General features: G+C 40.4%; 1 protein-coding gene across 1 annotated transcript; it reads right to left on the bottom strand.

Moving 5' to 3' along the window:
• Window positions 1-601: 601 nt before the first annotated feature.
• otud4 (OTU deubiquitinase 4) lies at window positions 602-18171 on the bottom strand. Its single transcript, XM_088073705.1, is given in 24 exon segments — window positions 602-1746; window positions 2711-2787; window positions 2899-3375; window positions 3378-3540; window positions 3985-4025; window positions 4186-4431; window positions 4434-4729; window positions 4893-5142; window positions 5713-6472; window positions 8115-8171; window positions 8435-8567; window positions 9751-9910; window positions 10050-10144; window positions 11132-11229; window positions 11340-11404; window positions 11719-11821; window positions 11930-11978; window positions 12293-12455; window positions 12921-13002; window positions 13891-13963; window positions 14430-14476; window positions 14573-14623; window positions 16514-16597; window positions 17774-18171. Coding segments are annotated over 24 exon segments (4188 nt in total). The 5' UTR covers window positions 17915-18171; the 3' UTR covers window positions 602-1269.

The raw sequence follows: 18171 nt of genomic DNA, 5'->3' as shown, positions 1-18171 counted from the left end.
AAAACGGCCAAAAACACCAAAAATTAGCATGTTGAAAAAATTGACCAAAAGAGCAAGGCTATACTATGGCAAAAATGTCAAAAAATGGCACCTCCCAAAAATAGCTCCAAATACCTTAAAAACTCGTTAAATAGCGTGCCTAAACACGCTATAGCATAGAAAGTTGCAACAACGGCCAAAAACACCAAAAGTTAGCATGTTGAAAAAATTGACCCAAAGAGCAAGGCTATACTATGGACCCCATGCTTTTCTAAATGTTTGATGTTTTGGTGTTTTTGTCAGTTCAATGCCAAGTATGACTGTTTTGTGTGATTTTGGACGCCGTGCTGTGGTACATTGTTTCGGTGTGATTTTGAAAGCCGTGCTATAGCATGATATTTTGGTGAAATTTCGGACTACATGCTACAGTATGATGTTTTGGTGAAATTTTGGTCCCTGTGCCATAGCATGAAACTTTGCTGCAGTCTGGACCCCGTGTTATCGTATGACGTTTTGGACTGTACTGAAAAATGTAACTTTGGGATTTCTACATACCCGGGTACACCGTCACACTAACGTTTAGCTCTGTGATTTCACCGCAGGAATAATACAATCAGAGCGATTCTTTTTAACCAACGTTTTATTTATTCAACCACATAGAAAAATGCAACACTGACAACAGCCCTCTGCTCTGTACAGCAGAGCTCCTCAAACTCAAGAAAAACAAGTACAACAGTAAGAAGTAGCAAACGTAAGGCACTGAATCGCTAGAGTTTTTGAGTTGATCAAAAAGGTGACGAGAGACGGAAAAATATTCCCTGTGACAGAAAACAAGACAAATACATGACAGGAAACCAGCAGCAACAGGACAATCTGACAATTTAAAAAAAAAGAAAATCTACAGAAATGAAGTCCACACGGCTTCTGTTTGTTGTCTGACTCAACCAGAGTCCCGAAAAACTGCTGTAGATTTATAGCAGCAATACAACTCTTAAAGCTACGGTCAAATTTAACAATGAGAAACCAGACTTTTGTCGCTTTATGACACTTTGTTTTTCGTAAAACGCTCCGGTTTTACTCACAGTGCTATCAGAAGTGCTTGTCAACTTGGGCAATGCCTTTTTTTTTTTTTTTTTGCTCAAATATGTCAAAAGCAACACGCTAAGCTCTCAGCTGTGCCGTGGCTGAGGGATACTCGAGATTCAGATATTTGACTTTCTGTTGAAGAAAAAGATTTTTTTAGGAAAGAAAAAAAGTCCTTCCAGTGTCTGTCCTCTCATTGGCTGAGAGCTAGTATCCTCTCTCCCGGCCCCTCCCCCGGTGGGAGGAGCTAAACTGGACATAGTTAATCCCCATGGCTGCATCGCCTCCTCTCCTCCTGTGGCCCCCCCTCCATGGGTCATGGCCTCCCCTTCCTCTCCCCCCTCCTCCCCCTCTGTAACTCCTCCTTGACCCCCTGTGGTTCAAGGTTGCTGGTTTGATTCCCTCCCACTCGTCCTCTGTGCTGCAGCCCACGGACAGAGACTCCGTCGGGCCGACGGTCGTCAGGTAACTCGCCTGGCCGGGCTCCGGCTGCCGCAGCGGGAAGTACGTGTTTGGAGGATTGAGTGGTTTTTGGTGGCCCCGGTAACCGCGGGTGAGGCTGTTGTCAACGGAGACGGTCGTCTTGGAGATCATGTCATAAGGCAGTGGAGATCCAGGGGAGCTGTTAGGCTTCATGGTTGCCATGGAGACATCCTTGACATCAGGGTTTGAAACCAATGTGATCTGAAACAGAGTAAATGTACTGTAACTTCAGCAACAACAAGTGGTACTATTACTTCTACTACTGTGATAAGTAGTGATGATATACTATGTTATGCTATGTGTTGCTTGTCTGTACTTGTAAAGAGTCTCTGCTATATAAATAAAATGTATTATTACTACTACTACTTTTAATGTCAGTACAGATACTATTATAAAAGCAAATGTCAGTACAGTTACTACATTGCTATTTAACTCTCTCTACTACAAAGTTTACTTTACTGCTACAACAAATGTTATGAAAGTATACATAGCGTATACAAGTACACATATCATATACTACTACTACAAAAAAGATGTTACAATTAAAACACGTTACATGTACTATTATTAAAATTACTACTACAAATGTTACCACAGGCCTAATTCTACTACTACTACAAAAGTTATTATTGCTACAACAACATATGTTACCGCAGGTACAATTGTACTACTATAAAAAATGTTACTATTACAACCAATGTTACTACAGGTACTATTATACTACTACTATAACTACTACTACTGCAGATTTCGCTATTACTACAACAAAAAATGTAAGTTCCGGTACTATTTTACTACTAGAACAAATACTAGTAGGTACTATTATACAACTAATACTACAAATATTACTATTATTAAAAATGTAACAATCACAAATCACAAATGTTAGTACAGGTTGTATTATAATACTAAAACAAATGTTTCTATCACTATTATACCTGGTACGTACTCATACATGTTAGTACGGGTAATATTATACGACTACAACTCATAATACAACTACAAATGTTACTACAGGTACTTAGGTTTTAGTACAATGACAATAAATATGACCTTAAATCTTAATATTTCTACAAATACTACAATAGTGATGAATATACCATCAATCATTGTGTGTGCGTGTGCATGTGTGTGTGCGTGTGTGTGTGTGTGTGTTATTCTGTACTATTGGCATGTTGTTGAGTGGCGGGTCCACCAGTAACACCGCTCTGGTCAAACTGTCTCCCTGCTCCTTCTTGAGGGCTGATGGGAAATAAAAACGTCACATCAAAAGCTGTACTTTGTAATTTACACCAAACATGAAAATGATTTATTTTTTAAAAACAACAACAAAAACAAAAACAGTCTACGTACTTAAACCAGGAACCACGACTGTTCTGTTGCCGTTAGCATTAGCCATGTTAGCAGCAGCAGGACTCTCCAGAGGCCCAGGGACCCGGCCGGGCCCTTGGCCAGGCATCGGGTCCACGTTGGCGGGCTGATGCTGCTCCATCAGCCCCTGGCTCACCTGGAGCTCTTCAGGGGAGGACGAAGGCTGGTATCCCAGTGAGGAGGGCGGGTACGGGGGGTACACTGGGTGTCGCGGGCCCTGAGCTGAGGGGTACCCATGAGACAAAGGCGCCGGAGCCCGATACGGTGGATTTGAGGCGGGATACACAATCTGGTAGCTGGGGTTTCTGGGAGGAGGTTGCCATGGCAGCGAGGAGCAAGGCATCCTGTGGGGTGGAGGCTGGGTGACCGGGTACCTGGCCTGGGTGAAGGAGGGGTCACCGGGATGGGGGGCTCGGGGCGGGGCTTGGTGGTCGTACTGGGGAGAGATCGATGCTGAAGTGGGGGGTAGTGGGGGTGTGGGTGCGCCTCCTGCTGCCTGGAGGGGGGGTTGGAGGGAACGTGGTGGGGGGAGGGGGAGCGTGAGGGGAGTTTGGGGTTCAGGGTGTGGGCCTGCTGGAGCGGGAGGAGGTAAATGTAGGGCTGGAACATGGGCATGGAGTACGCCTGGAGACACGAGAGCCGAGAAGAAGGTCAAAGTGAGAGACGTCCCCAAAACGAGGACAGTCACAGCAGCCCCATACAAGTCTCTCCAAGTTTAAGGACATTCCCAGGATTTTAGGACATTTGTGATTTTAGATTTTTCTAGCATTTTAAGAAGTTTCTGAAATTTTTCGAACGTCTCTAGGATTTTAAGAAATTTTTAAGATTTAAGGATGTTATTTAAGGACATTTCTCGGATTTTCAGACATCTCTATGAATGTAGGACGTTTCTTGGATTTTAGGACATGTCTAGTATTGTTCAAGACATTTCACAAGTTTTTTAAACATTTCAAGGATTTAGGATGTTTTCAGGAGTTTAGGACATTAGGGGCTTAGCTGGGACCTCTCTCTGGAGGTGCCGTTTTAAGCTCTAAGTACAAAAACGTGGACATGGAAACTTTGTCTTACCTTGACGCCCAAGTTGAAGAAAAACTTTAAGATGTTAATATCTGCAGAGAAAACATGAAGCACAAATTTAAATGAAAATTTCACCTTGTGGTCGAGAATCTGACTGTTCGGACAAAAACAAAGAAGATTTGTCAGATTTATCAAAAGTAAAATAAACATCAGCTGTTGTCCCTCTCATTATAAGTCTTTTTCCCAGCTCACCTTGCGGCAGGTCGTCCCCTGATTTGCTGGAGGAGAAGGAGGGAGTCGGAGCCACCTCCCCCTTCTCCCCCTGGGGGAATCCGGGGTACAGCGGGTCCTGGTAGAGCTGGGACAGCTGCTGCAGAGGGACGGCTCCCGGGATGGACTGGAGGTGAGGGGGCGCAGGCTGCAGCTGGGGGTGAGGAGGGTGAGACGGCTGGGAGGGAGACTGAGACGGAGACTCGGGGGGAGGCTGGGGGTGCTGAGGGGAGGGAGCGGGGTCTCTGATGGGTTGTTGGGGGTCTGGGGCTGAAGAGAAGGATGCGAGGAGGAAAGAGAGACGGAGGGAAGTGGGACCTGAGAGGGGTGAGGAGGCTGAGTCATCTGGATGTGGGGGTGAGGCTGAGAGACGGGCGGCGGCACAGAGGGAGGAACTGAGGCCTGGGGGGTCGAGGGGAGGGAGGAGGACTGGAGCTGGGCCACCTCAGATTGGGATTGGAGGTGGGAGACAGAGGACTTGGGGAGGGAGGTCTGGAGGACAGAGGACTGAGGGACGGAAGTCTGGAGGACAGGGGACTGAGGAAGGGAGGTCTGGAGGACAGGGGACTGAGGGAGGGAGGTCCGGAGGGCAGGGGACGGAGGAAGGGACATCTGAGGGACAGAGGACCGGGGGAGGGACATCTGAGGGACAGAGGACTGGGGAGGGACATCTGAGGGACAGAGGACTGGGGAGGGAGGTCACCTCAGTGTGGGACTGAGGCTGCTGCTGGATTTGAGGCAGAGCAGACTGGACTTCAGTCTGCGTCTGGGGCATCAGGATTTGGGTGTTTTGGTGCAGAGGGGACCAGGTTTGGGTCTCACTTGGGGTTAATGAAGCCTGGGTTTGAGACTTGGACACAGAGATCTGGCTCAGGTTGTGGGGCAGGGAGGACGGGCTCTGAGACGCAGTCTGAGTTCCTCCGATATTTCGAAAAGAATCTGAAGAAAAAGCCAAGAAAAAGATTATTAAGAGAAAAGACGTTTTTTTTTTTGCTTTATCTTATAATTAATAATAATAATAATAATAATAATAATAATAATAATAATAATAAAAGTAAACGAGGTAATGTTGAAGGTAAATGTTGAAAACATCTATAGACACATTCTTTAATAACAAATTTCTATTTTCAGGACTGAATATTCTCTGAAACGTCTATCTATATTTCTTGCTGGTTCTTTTTCATTATTCTATAATAGCTTTTAAAATATATATTATATTACAAAATAATGAATTCAGAACAGAATTCATATGGAATAAATTTTTAAAATTGGGAAGGGACATTTCTTTTTTTTTTTTTAAAAAAAAAAAAAAAGGTTGGCAATTTTCAAAAGAAGAAATTTTGAAAATATTTGGTGATTTTTTTGCAACCTTTTTTTTTTCAACATTTTGGTGATTTTTTAGAAAGTAAAGTTCCACTCTCTAAATTTTTCTTCTTTAAATATTCTTGGATCTTGGTGCTGCGAATTTAAAAGGAAAAACACATCTGGAGGACTGAGCAGATTTCTTACTTTGTGCTGAAACTGGTGGAGCCTCGTGGACTTCAGCAGCCTGAGGGCTAAGAGAGGAGGAGGAGGAGGAGGAGGAGGAGGGCGGACTGGGGGATTGTGGGACAGAGGAGACCGGCGGGGAGGAACGTGGGAGGGAGGCAGGGGGGAGGAAGCCTTGTGCAGCGGTGGGAGAGGGAGCAATGGGAGCGATGAAAGTGGGAGGTTGTACTGAAGAAGGAGTGGAGGAAGAGGAGGATGGGGGAGGTGAAGATGAGGAGAGGGGAGACGAAGCAGCGGGGAGAGGGGGGGTGTGTAGGGAGAGGAGAGGAACAGCACCACCCATTACAGGAGGTTTGGAGCTCGGAGCAGCAGCAGGAGGAGCAGCAGGAGGAGGAGGAGGAGGAGAGCTCGGAGCAGCAGCCACAGCATAAGAGTTTGTTTTGGGAGTCGGGGCACAGGTGAGGCTGGAGGCTGGAGGAGCGGCGGCCATGTTTATTTTGGGCGTGGAAGCCTTGATGGAGCTCAGCCATGCTGGATTATTAGAGTTCACCGACGGAGCAGCAGGAGGTTTGGCAGCAGGAGGTTTGGCAGCAGGAGGTTTGGCAGCAGGAGGCGTAGCAGCAGGAGGCGTAGCAGGAGGAGGCGTAGCAGGAGGAGGTGTCGGGGTGGTGGGGGAAGTAGTATTCGTAGCAGCAGCAGCGGATGTGAGTGGCGGCGTGGAGGATTTGGGTCTTTCTCCAACAGAGGGAGACGGCGCTCCGACGTCTTCAACTGGACTCTTCTATAAAAACACAGAATAAAACTTAAATTTTAAACATCGCAGTTTTATGACTCCACGAACTTTTATATTAATATATTAGAGTTACAGTTTCCACACACTCACACAGCTCCGTTTACAGGTTACCTACCAAAACACCAAAACCAAATCAGTTCATCGCTAAGTCCAAGTGGACTCTCGTGCCTAATTTGAGGAAGTTTGACAGAAAAGATGACTGTGACCATGACCTTTGACCATATAATCCTTTTAATTCATTCTTTAGTCCAAGTAGATGTTTTTGCCAAATTTCAAGAAATTACATCAAGATGTTCTTAAGATATTGAGATGAATGCAAGGTGACGGTGGCGTTGACCTTTGACCAGCAAAATCTAATCAGTTTATAAAATCCTAGGAGATGTTTATGAATTCTTGAGATATCACATTAACAATAATGAGACAGAAATGGTCATGGTGATCTTGACCTTTGACCACTAAAATCTGACCAGTTTATTTTTAAGTGGACTTTTGTGCCAAATTAGAAGAAATTATCTCGAGCCGATCGTGAGATATCACATTGACAACAATGAGACAGAAGAGGTCATGGTGATCTTGACCTTTGACAACTAAAATCTGACCAGTTTATTTTTAAGTGGACTTTTGTGCCAAATTAGAAGAAATTATCTCGAGCTGATCGTGAGATATCACGTTTATAAGAATGACACGGAAAAGGTCACATGACCTTGATCTTTGACCCATGACCACCTAAATCTAATCAATCCAAGTCCAAAAGGAAGAAATTACAGTAAAGGTGTTCTTAATCTATTATTTCATGAGAATGAGATGGGCATAAGGGTGTCCATATGCGCACTTGGCAAGAACAAGATCGCAGGTTCAAGCGGGTGAAATGAGTTTCCTCCGTAGGGTGGCGGGGCTCTCCCTTAGAGATACGGTGAGAAGCTCGGTCATCCGGGAGGAACTCGGGAGGAGCCGCTGCTCCTCCGCATTAAGAAGAGCCAGATGAGGTGGCTGGGGTATCTAATTAAGATGCCTCCCGGACGCCTCCCTGGTGAGGTGCTCAGGGCACGTCCCACCAATAGGAGGCCCCGGGGAGACCCAGGACACACTGGAGAGACTGTCTCCTCGGGATCCCCCGGGAAGAGCTGGACGAAGTTGCCGGGGAGAGGGAAGTCTGGGCTTCCCTGCTTAGGCTGCTCCCCCGCAACCCGACTCCGGATAAGTGGAAGAAAATGGATGGATGGAGAATGAGAAGGATCCAAGGTCACGGTGACCTTTGACCACCAACTCTTATCAGTTTATCTTTGAGTCCAAGAGGTTGTTTGAGCCAAATTTGAAGAAATTCCCTTAAGGTGTTCTTGAAATATTTTCTGCACAAGAATGAGACAGAAAAGGTCACAATGATCTTGACCTTTGATCACCAAAATCTTATCAGTTCATCTTTGAGTCCAAGAGGTATCTTTGAGATATTATATCCAAAAAGAATCAGACGAGTGCTTGTACACACACCAACAGTCGTTCTTCACAAAGTAACTCCATACTTTGATTTTCTCAGTATTTGTTGCGACACAGCTGAAAAGCTGTGGAGTTTTGTTGTCGTGTTCAAGTGATCACATTTGTTACTAATAAATAAAAACATCAACAATCATACCGTCTTGTTCCTCTGGGATCGTTTCTTCTCTCCTCCCTTTTTCTTCCCTCCATCGGTCTGCATCACAGCAGAAATAACACATATTTACAATTTTAAAAAAATATCCTGCCTCTGGAGAAAATGAGAGGACAGATGCCGCTTCTGTCCCGTTTGTTAAACTTATTGATCAAGACTCACAGGAATTAAAGAATCCATGTATACATGTATTTTGTAAGCCAGTGTTCATTTGAGTCCTCAGTTAAGAATCTCCTCCTGTGTGATGATGATGTAATGCGGACACATAACGAAGTAAACCAAATTAACCGTGGCCTTTAACTTACCCCGAGGGCGGGGAAGCTTTGCTCGTCTCTGAGCTGGATCTCCACCAACGCCACGTTCCTCTCCTCCTCCTCTTTGGCCAAACGCTCCTCTTCAGTCAGACCGAAAGCTGACTCCACCGAGCTCACAGACTTCCTATAAAGAACAAAAAAAAAAGACGTACACATGTATTAATCGTCATTTGATGATTAGAAAAATTAAAAAGGCAGCGATGTTACAATGAATTTAAGGCACAATATGTGATGTCTCCTGCTGGGTCCACGCAATCTAGATTTACAGTCATGTCAACCTAGAATAAAGACAGAATATACATTTCTGACAAATGGCCAGTGAACGTTTGTGCCAAATTTAAGTAAATTCCCTCAAATTGTTCATAAGAAATGACAGCAAGGGCCACGGTGACTTTGACCTTTAATCACCAAAATTTAATCAGATCATCCTTAACTCAAGGGTGAAGTGCATGCCAAAAAGTGACGACATTCCCTAATGGCATTCTTGAGATTTAGCGTTCACAAGAATAAGGCAGATGCAAGGCCACACTGACCATGACCTTTGACCACCAAACTTTAATCAGTTCATTGTTGGGTCCAAGTGAACATGTGTGCCAAATTTTAAGAAATTCCTCCAAGGTGTTCTTGAAATCAAGCTGACAAGATTAAGACAGTAACCTTGACCTTTGACCTATGACCACCAAAATCTCATCAGTTCATCATTAAGTCCAAATGAACGTTTGTGCCAAATTTGAAGAAATTACTGAAAGGCTTTCTTGAGTTATCACATTTTTTTTAAATTACTTTCTTTATTGTGAAATACGGTGATAACACAAGACACACAATAAAAGTTTAATTTAGAAAACAGAATTAAACATAAGAAATTCAAATGGTGATAAAACAAGGGTTTAAGTTTGTGTATATACATATATAGACACACACACATAAATATATGCACAAAAATATATACACACATTCATGTTCATAAATATACATATATGTATGTATATGTATTTGTATTTATATACTCTCTCACACACATATAAACCTACACATACATTTATATATACACACTCACGTATATATACATATACTATCTACACATAGTTTCACTTACACCGTGTATATAATTTATATGCGAGCAGAAAGAGAACAAAAGTCACACAAGTAAAACTCAAAAAGAGAAAAGCAAGAGAAAAATAGTCCGTTTTAAGTAAATGAAAAGATTTTTAATAGATTTTTTTCTGAACTGGAAACAAATATCTGTCACACCTCTGTTTACTTTGCTGCCTGGTAGATGTACTTCAGTGCTGTCTGCACGTACTCACCTGCTGGCCTTCGCCTGCTCCTCTACGGTGGCCTGCGGGGGCCACGAGTGCTGCTTTTGGACACGTCCACTGGATCCTGGCGCCGTCGCCTGGGCGACAGAAGACGGGGACGCTGGGACGTGTTTCCCCCGGCCTCTGCCTCTGCCCCTCTCCTCCCAGTCTGAGGGGGACAGGTCAGTCAGTACTTTGAGTGTGTGAGTGAGTGTTTTAGTTGACATGGGTGTGTGTGTGTGTGTGTGTGTGTGTGTGTGTGTGTGTGTGTGTGTGTGTGTGTGTGTGTGTGTGTGTGTGTCCAGCACCTCCGTGTCCGTTGCTGAGCCTCTTGTCTCGGTGGACCACGGTGCTCCAGCTTTTCTCGTCACTGGGAGGACGCAGACTCCACAGAGGAACCTGTCTGTACACAGAGCAGCAACAAAGTACATCAGCCCGAGTACAAATATTAAGATTAAAAATATTACAAAGATTAAAATAAATAAATAAATACATTTCGATAAATTGAGGCAAATTTTAAAGACCATACATCCTTAAAACAGCCACTTTTTCTTCTTAGCGGTTCTTTTTCATTACTAAATAATAGCTTTTTAAAACACATATTATTGTTAATAACAAATTTAGAACAAGATTAGAATTGAACATTTAAATATTTTGCATTTATTTAATTTACTTTTATTCAAACAAAACAACATCCCTTCCAAACCCATGGACCCACCTAATTATTTTGCCAAATTTTGGTAATTATTAAAGAAATATTTTTTGGCTTTTAATTCTTTTAAAATCATTCAATTATTTAAGGAAAGACAGCACTCTTTTTTTTTCTTTAAAGATTTTTGGTGAATAATAAAGATGCAATTTTGGCATTTTTTTCCTTAAAATGTGTAGCAATTTTAACTGAAAAGACTTAAGTGGTTATTTTTTCTTTAAATTGTTTGGGGGGGATTATTAAAGAAAATTATGTTACTATTTTTTTAAGAAAAGAATTGGGAAATTATTTTTTCAGGAAAGATAATTAAATACATTTTTTTTGGAATTTTCCTCTTAAAAAATGTTGGTGATTTTTTTTCTTTAAATTTCTGTGAGGATTTTTAAAGAAAAAAAATTGGCTTCTTTTTTCTCCCTTAAACATTTTGGATGAATTTTAAAGAAAACACAGGAAGGCATGTTTTCTTTAAAAAATAAAATAAAATAAAAAAATCTAAAAAGATAAAAATTACATTATTTATAACACATAAATGTACTACATATACATTTTTATACAGATTTGTGAAACAGAATTTTATCACTTTTCCAAAACTTTTAAATTTCTGATCTGCAAATTCAGATTTTTCATGATGAAAAAACCCACAGCGTCGTGCACCTGTGTTTGTGCGTCACTGTGACTTACTTCCTGCTTCCCAGTTCTTCGATGTAAACAGTCATCAGGCCGTTGTCGGGAGGGACCTCCTTGACGATTGCGTTGTAGCTTCGTCCCTCAAGACGAACCTGCAGGACGCACACACACACACACACACACACACACACACAGATGAATTCTGCAGAGAAAGCATCAGAGGAAACAGGATTTATCAGCGCTGAACTCATCACACACACACCTGGCAGCGATCTCCGACAGTGAACTGCATCCCAGCGGCGATACAATAATCCATCTTCTGTTGAGCTGAAATTAAAAAAATAAAAATACATCATTCATGGACATTTTTGCCTGAGCTGAACCTGCAGCACTGAAGTAATAAACTGCGCTGTAATTAAACAGAAAAAGTAAAGTGAATGAAAACTTTAATGCACATTAGTTTGAGCTGAAATGTAAACAAAGCCACACACAGCTTATTTTTTAAACAGGACGACTCAATAATAACTCATAAAGGACATAATAAAAGACCAGTGAGACCTTTAACTGATAATAATGAGCATATATTATATTTTTATATATTTGTATGTTTTCACAGAGACGATGTATTTGGCGTGTTTCACCTCTCTTGGTCTTCTGCCAGACGTCGTACTCCACGTTTCTGAACAGCGTCGGGTTCAGTGAACGTCTCACCCGCTCGGGCAGGTGCCGACCACGCCCGCGGCCCTGAGAGACGGAGACGGAGACAGAGACAGAGACAGAGACACACAGAGTGAGTTATCCAGTGATACATCATCAGTGGTATTTAGATTCAGATTTGGATGAGGGTTTTACCCTGTGACTCTGGGTTCTGGCGGTTGTGGAGCTCGTTCCGTTTTCTACCCTAAATCACAGAAAAACACACGATCACTATTATTTCTCCGGTGGTGGTAGATTAAGTATTTCTGTCTTTTTTAAATCGAAACACAAAGTGGCATCATGACAAAAACCTGGCATTTAAATGGTTAAAATTCAGAAAATTAATAAATATTTGATATTTATAATTAGGACTGATGTTGGTTAAAAAATAAACTCAATTAAAGTAGAAAATAATATTAATGTACAATATTTTCAAAGCTTGATTTTGCAGAGCGATGTGAGTGTGTGATATTAAAGCGGCCATTAAGGGTTAATTAAAAGCGCTGACAGGTTTTTTACCAGAGTGCGTCTCCAGCGTCCAGGTCGGACTCGTCGCTGCTGACGCAGGCGTTCATGTTGTCGTCGATCAGCAGATCAGAGGGGCGGCTGATGCGCTGGCACGGACCCAGAGAGCCGCGGTCCACTTTGAAGACGCCGTCGTACAGCAGCTCGTACAGGATGGCTGACACACACACACACACACACACACACACACACACACACACATCAGTTCACTGACAACAACACACTGGACGAGTTTTGCTCGGCGGTATCGTGGTTTTATGGTTTTCGGGATATTCATTCATGTTCACAGCATCATTTTTCAGGCTGAACGTGACGCAGAATCAGACCAGCTGCGTCAGACTCGGCTGGTCGATACAAATACTCCGAACAAAGTTTTGAAGTTTGAACGAGGCTCCGCGGGACGTTCAGCGTGACAGCCGCATTCACGTGACATAATAAACAAACTAACGGCGCTCGCGACGGGTCGAAAATGCACAACAACATTTTGACCATCTTTACCAAAATCAACATGAAAGTGAAGAACAAAATTATGTATCAGTAATTATCGTACAATTATGATAATGAAATGAGACATTGTGGTACTCTGAGTTCAGCAGTGAAGGATTTAGTGTCAAACACTCACACTGGCAGAGCGCGGCGTCCTTGATGTGGCTGACGGGATAAACGCTGTCGTAGTGATTCCCGTTCAGAAAACACAACTGCACCTGAGAGGACAAACAAAAAAACTGACTTCAAATTTAAAGACTGAAACCCGAGCGAACACTTTTATCTCCGAAATCTAAAACAACACATCTTTAAAAACGTGCCTCAGAATAACAACATTATGAGCTTCACAGTTATTGTTTTATTGCAGGTAAAAGTGAAAACTTTTTCACATAAAATAAGATATTTTTATTTTTTTGGTTTTTATTTTTGGGTAAATGAAAGTGTGCAGAACTTTATAATCCACCGTCATCTGTCTGTTTCTGTTAAATCAAATCAAACACGCACAAAAAGATGAGGTATGATTTTATTGTTTGACAGGTGTTGCCGCAGACCCGCGCCGAAATAATTACAGATAACAAAATAAAACACAATTCAACAATGAACAACTTTTTAGGTCTTTTTTCGGGGTTTTGGGCTTTATTAGACAGAGAGGCTGCAGAGATGACAGGAAACGGGGATGAGAAAGTAAAGACGACGTTCAACAAAGGGCCACCGGTCGGAATCGAACCCGCTGCAACGAGGACACGAAGCCTCCGAGTAAATGAGACGCGCGCTCGACACACTGAGCTACCCAGCACCCCCTGCAACTCATTAATAAAAAAAACAAAAAAGCGACCAACTTAATCCCAAGATAACGGTTTGTGTAATTCTCTTTTTATTGGTTTATGTGAACGCACAAAAACAAAACACACAATCAAATGAACACGAAGACGTTTCAATCATGTAAAAGAAAAAAAGGAAATAAAAACATAAAACAAATAAAAAATAAAACAAAATAAAACAGAATGAACAAATTGATAGTTGGGAAAATTACGGTTTTATTACGTTTTTTTAATTTTATTACGGTTAAATAAAAAATAAAAGGAAAGAAAGGGTTAAAGTCTCACCTTGTCCTTGAAGTTGTTGTCTGTGATGTTGACGGGCGGTTTGTCCGGCTCCTGATAGATCAGAAAATCTCTCCTGCACACAAACACACACACAGAGACACACAGAGACACACAGAGACACACACAGAGACACACAGAGACACACAGAGACACACAGAGACACACACACAGAGACACACAGAGACACACACAGAGACACACAGAGACACACAGAGACACACAGAGACACACACACAGAGACACACAGAGACACACAGAGACACACACAGAGACACACACAGAGACACAGAGACACACACAGAGACACAGACGGTTAGAGACGTCGTTTTAACCTGCAGGTTTTAAAAATCTTGTTTCTGTCTTTTCACGTCACTGAAATCACAATTATTTCCAAAAACATGTTCAGACATCTTTCTGTCAACATTAACATTCAAATCGAGCTTATTTCGATGTCCGTCTGCCTCATTTACGTGGAAATGTGACGAAAATCACTATTTCTATTTCAAATCATGCAACATTTTCATTTTTAAATGTCTCACTTGTACATGACGGCCAGCGCGTTGATCTCCACCTCTCCCACCCAATGCTGAAAAACAAACACAAACTTTATCGTTTTCAGAAACAAAAAAACAGAAAATATTTGAATCAAAAAGGGGAATGAATCGTTAATATTCGCTGTTACCTGTGGGTCCTGAAGCTTAAACAGGTAATCCTCAAAATCACCTTCGATAAACTGCAACACAGAAAGCAGAGCTGTTTTAAACCAAAGTCTCAACACAACGTTAAAAAAGATCTATTAACAAAAATAAATGCATCATGTTCTGCTGAAATGCTTTTTATTTCCGGCTCTACGTCATAAAAATGATCTGTGCTTTTGTTAAGTTTGTTGAAATCTTCAGGCCAAACGTGGTCACATGGAGAGAAAGCAGATATTAATCATCATTAAAATAAAAAACAATAAAAATAACAGTAATAAGATAAAATAAAATAAATTATAAGATGTATTATTACTATTATTGTTATATTCACAATAATTATAATCATTACAATAACTAAAATAAAATAAAATAATTGAAAAATTAAGATTAAAACAAGGAAACGGAGAGATGTTTGGATCTTGGGTGTTTAATTGGTAAAGTAATCATGCTAATTAAAAAAAGACTTTAATTTAATTTAAAATAAATAATAAAAAGGGTTATTATTATTATTATTATTTAAATTCATATTATTATCATTGTTATTTTTATTAATAATACTAATTAAGGATGAAAACAAAATTTAAAAAAAGAGAATGTTTAAGTGGCATAATGTGAACAAACATGACGTCACATCCAGATCATTTAATGTGCAGCTTCATGCAGTTTGACTGCAGGTATTTTTTAACACTTTTGCTGTAAACTTTCATCTTTAGTGTCAGCAGAAAAGAAGCACATCAAACGGCCATAAAAGGAGGAAATAACTGAACGGCAGAAGAAACAAAAAGATCGATTTCTCAAAAAACAGCATTACATCATATTACATTCATCCACCGTCACAAACTCAGAGCTGACTGGTGCAGCCGGCTCACCCAGATACTGAACGGCATTCTGGGAGTTGTAGGAGCACCTGACTGTAGAGCAGGATGAGGCGGTTTTCTCAACGTCATAAAAACAGAAAGAGGTTTTACTTTCGCTCTGAAACCTCAATTATGAAACGAGTTACACAAACACGGAAAGAAAAGCTGCAGAGTCACCGATCAGCTGCTGCATCGTTTATCAATTAGGGATCAATTATGGCGTACAGCAACATCTTAGACTCACTTCCAGCTGCTTTCTGCTGATTCACGGGGAGACGCTCCACACAGCAGCTACGAGTCCCTTTGCTTTAGTTTAACTCTTTCACATATGTATATTTCAACCCAGCAAAGAAATACCTTTAGAGCTAAATTATTTTCCTTACAGATCCATCTCAGTGCATTATTTTGTAATAAAATATAGCAAAAAAGTGAATTATGTCTTTTCTGAATTTTATAAAATCCAAAGAAACATCTTTAAATTGTCCGTCTTATTTATCTCATGGTGCAAAATGCAAATATTTTCAATTATTTACAACAACTTTATGTTAAGCTCTTGGATAAAATCTTTATATAATTTTCATCCTTTTCATATAATATTAATAATTATTATTATCAATAATATTAATATGAATAATAATAAATATAGTCATGATGAAAAATTTAAAATGTAAATAATAATATAAATAAAAAATTTAAAAAATCCAAAAGGATCATATGTGTGACTTTTTTTCTTTTATTCAACGTTTCCTGACAGTAGAAACATTTTAGATTACTTTTTCTAAAACGGAAACTGTGGTTTTCAGTCATCAAACAAAAAAAGCTAATTTTTCATCTTTTACTCAGCCACAAAGAAATTATGGAGGCAAAATTCTGCCAAATTATTGGTAAATATGTTCTGCAAATGTCGGAATAACTGCAACAAAGCTGCATGTGGTCGTTATTGTAATAAAATGTCGTCACATTTCACTTCAATCAATAAAAACAATCATCATTTCATTCATAAAAACATAAATTTAATTAAAATGTATCTACTTTTATGACAATAAAAGGCTCTTTGAGTGTACATACGGCTTCATAGCTCTCTCTGTTCTTCCTCAGGAACTCCACACACTTGGCACGAACTTCAGTGTGAAGACTTTGGCAGTGCAGCACCTACACGGGGTCAAAGTTCAGACACTTAATACTATATTATATTATATTCAAACACTAAACATCAAAATATACGATTTTCATCATTTCTTTAAAAAAAATGTAAACATGTACTCGCTATCGGGATCCTTCAAACTAAAGTCAAATTTTTAAAGTTACAAATTTAGGTGTATTAACCTACCAATAAACAAACAGCTACATTTACCATTAAATCAGAAAAGTATTTATACATTTAAAAATACCAGAGATTACACTTTATAAAAGTTTTCAGTTAGATCTGGACATTCGCTGACTACCCTGTTACTTTAGATAACTTTTATCCAAACACCTTTAACTATGTTACATTCAGAAGTCAATTTGAAAAAGTTACAAATTTAAGTTTTTTAGAGATTAAAGTTTATCAATTTTTAATGTTAGCTTTTAAAACCTGCTGGAGACCTTGATATCTAAGCTAACTTAGATGTTTTTGAGATTAAACTTTAAAATGTTTATTGGTAGCTTTTGAACTCTGTTGACAACACTGATACTTTACTACATTACATTCAGAAGTCAATTTGAAAAATATACAAATTTAAGTTTTATAGAGATTAAAGTTTACACATTTTTAATGATAGCTTTTAAACGCTGCTGATGACTTTGATAGTTGAGCTAACTTTTATTCGGCCTTATTTACATTACATTAAGAGCTGATTTACAGATTTAAGTGTTTAATACTTATTGGTAGCTTTTGAACTCTGTTGACAACACTGCTGCTTTAGTTATTTTTTCTCCATTCAACTTTAACAACATCACATTCAGAAGTCAGTTTAAAAAAGTTACAAATTTAAGTGTTGAAGAGATTAAAGTTGATAAATGTTTACTGGTAGTTGTTGAACTCTGTTGACAACACTTACTTTAGTCAACTTTTTACACTTTTAGCTAAGATACATTCAAAAGTCAATATGATAAATCCACAAATTTAAGTGTTTTAAGGATTAAAGTGTATAAATGTTTCGTGTTGGCTTTTAGACTCCGCTGACAACCTTGATATTTATGCTAACTTTTATTCGGCTAGCATTACCACACACCTGCTGCCCTGAAAAACCTAAACAAACTGACCAAACCCAAATTTGTGCCTGCGCTCAGTTAGCTAACGCGAGTTAACAAAACTAGCTTTTTCTACGAGTTGAATCACTTTACCTGCTCGGCGACAGCTCGAAACAAACACGACCCGTCTTTGGCGATTTTCTTCCGCTGCAGACCGATGGATTTCAGGTAGGAGTCCATTAATCTCTCCGCTCCCCTCTCCTCGTTACTCTGCGTGCCGCCGACGCTGTCCATGCTAGCGGGGGGCTAACCGCTAACAGCTAGCTGCAGAAACAACGGTTAAATCTTTCAAACGCCAGCGGATAAAAGTTGTCAAAATCGACGCCGCAGCGTTTCAAATAACTACATTTGTGATCCAACGAGTGTCAAGCGCGACGATGACGGCGTCTGGTTTCGTTTTCCAGGAAGCCGCAACTCATCCCACCGACGGCCAGAAAGTGAAAGTAGTCCGGTCAAACTTTAGCTCGCAGCTAGCAGGCTAACGGCTAACG

The sequence above is a fragment of the Plectropomus leopardus genome, chromosome 23, assembly GCF_026936395.1.
Source record: "Plectropomus leopardus strain MGB_pleo_1.0 chromosome 23, ASM2693639v1, whole genome shotgun sequence".
NCBI classification, from domain to species: domain Eukaryota; kingdom Metazoa; phylum Chordata; class Actinopteri; order Perciformes; family Serranidae; genus Plectropomus; species Plectropomus leopardus.
The sequence above is the reverse complement of the archived record's forward strand: the minus strand, read 5'-3'. Positions and strand labels throughout refer to the sequence as shown.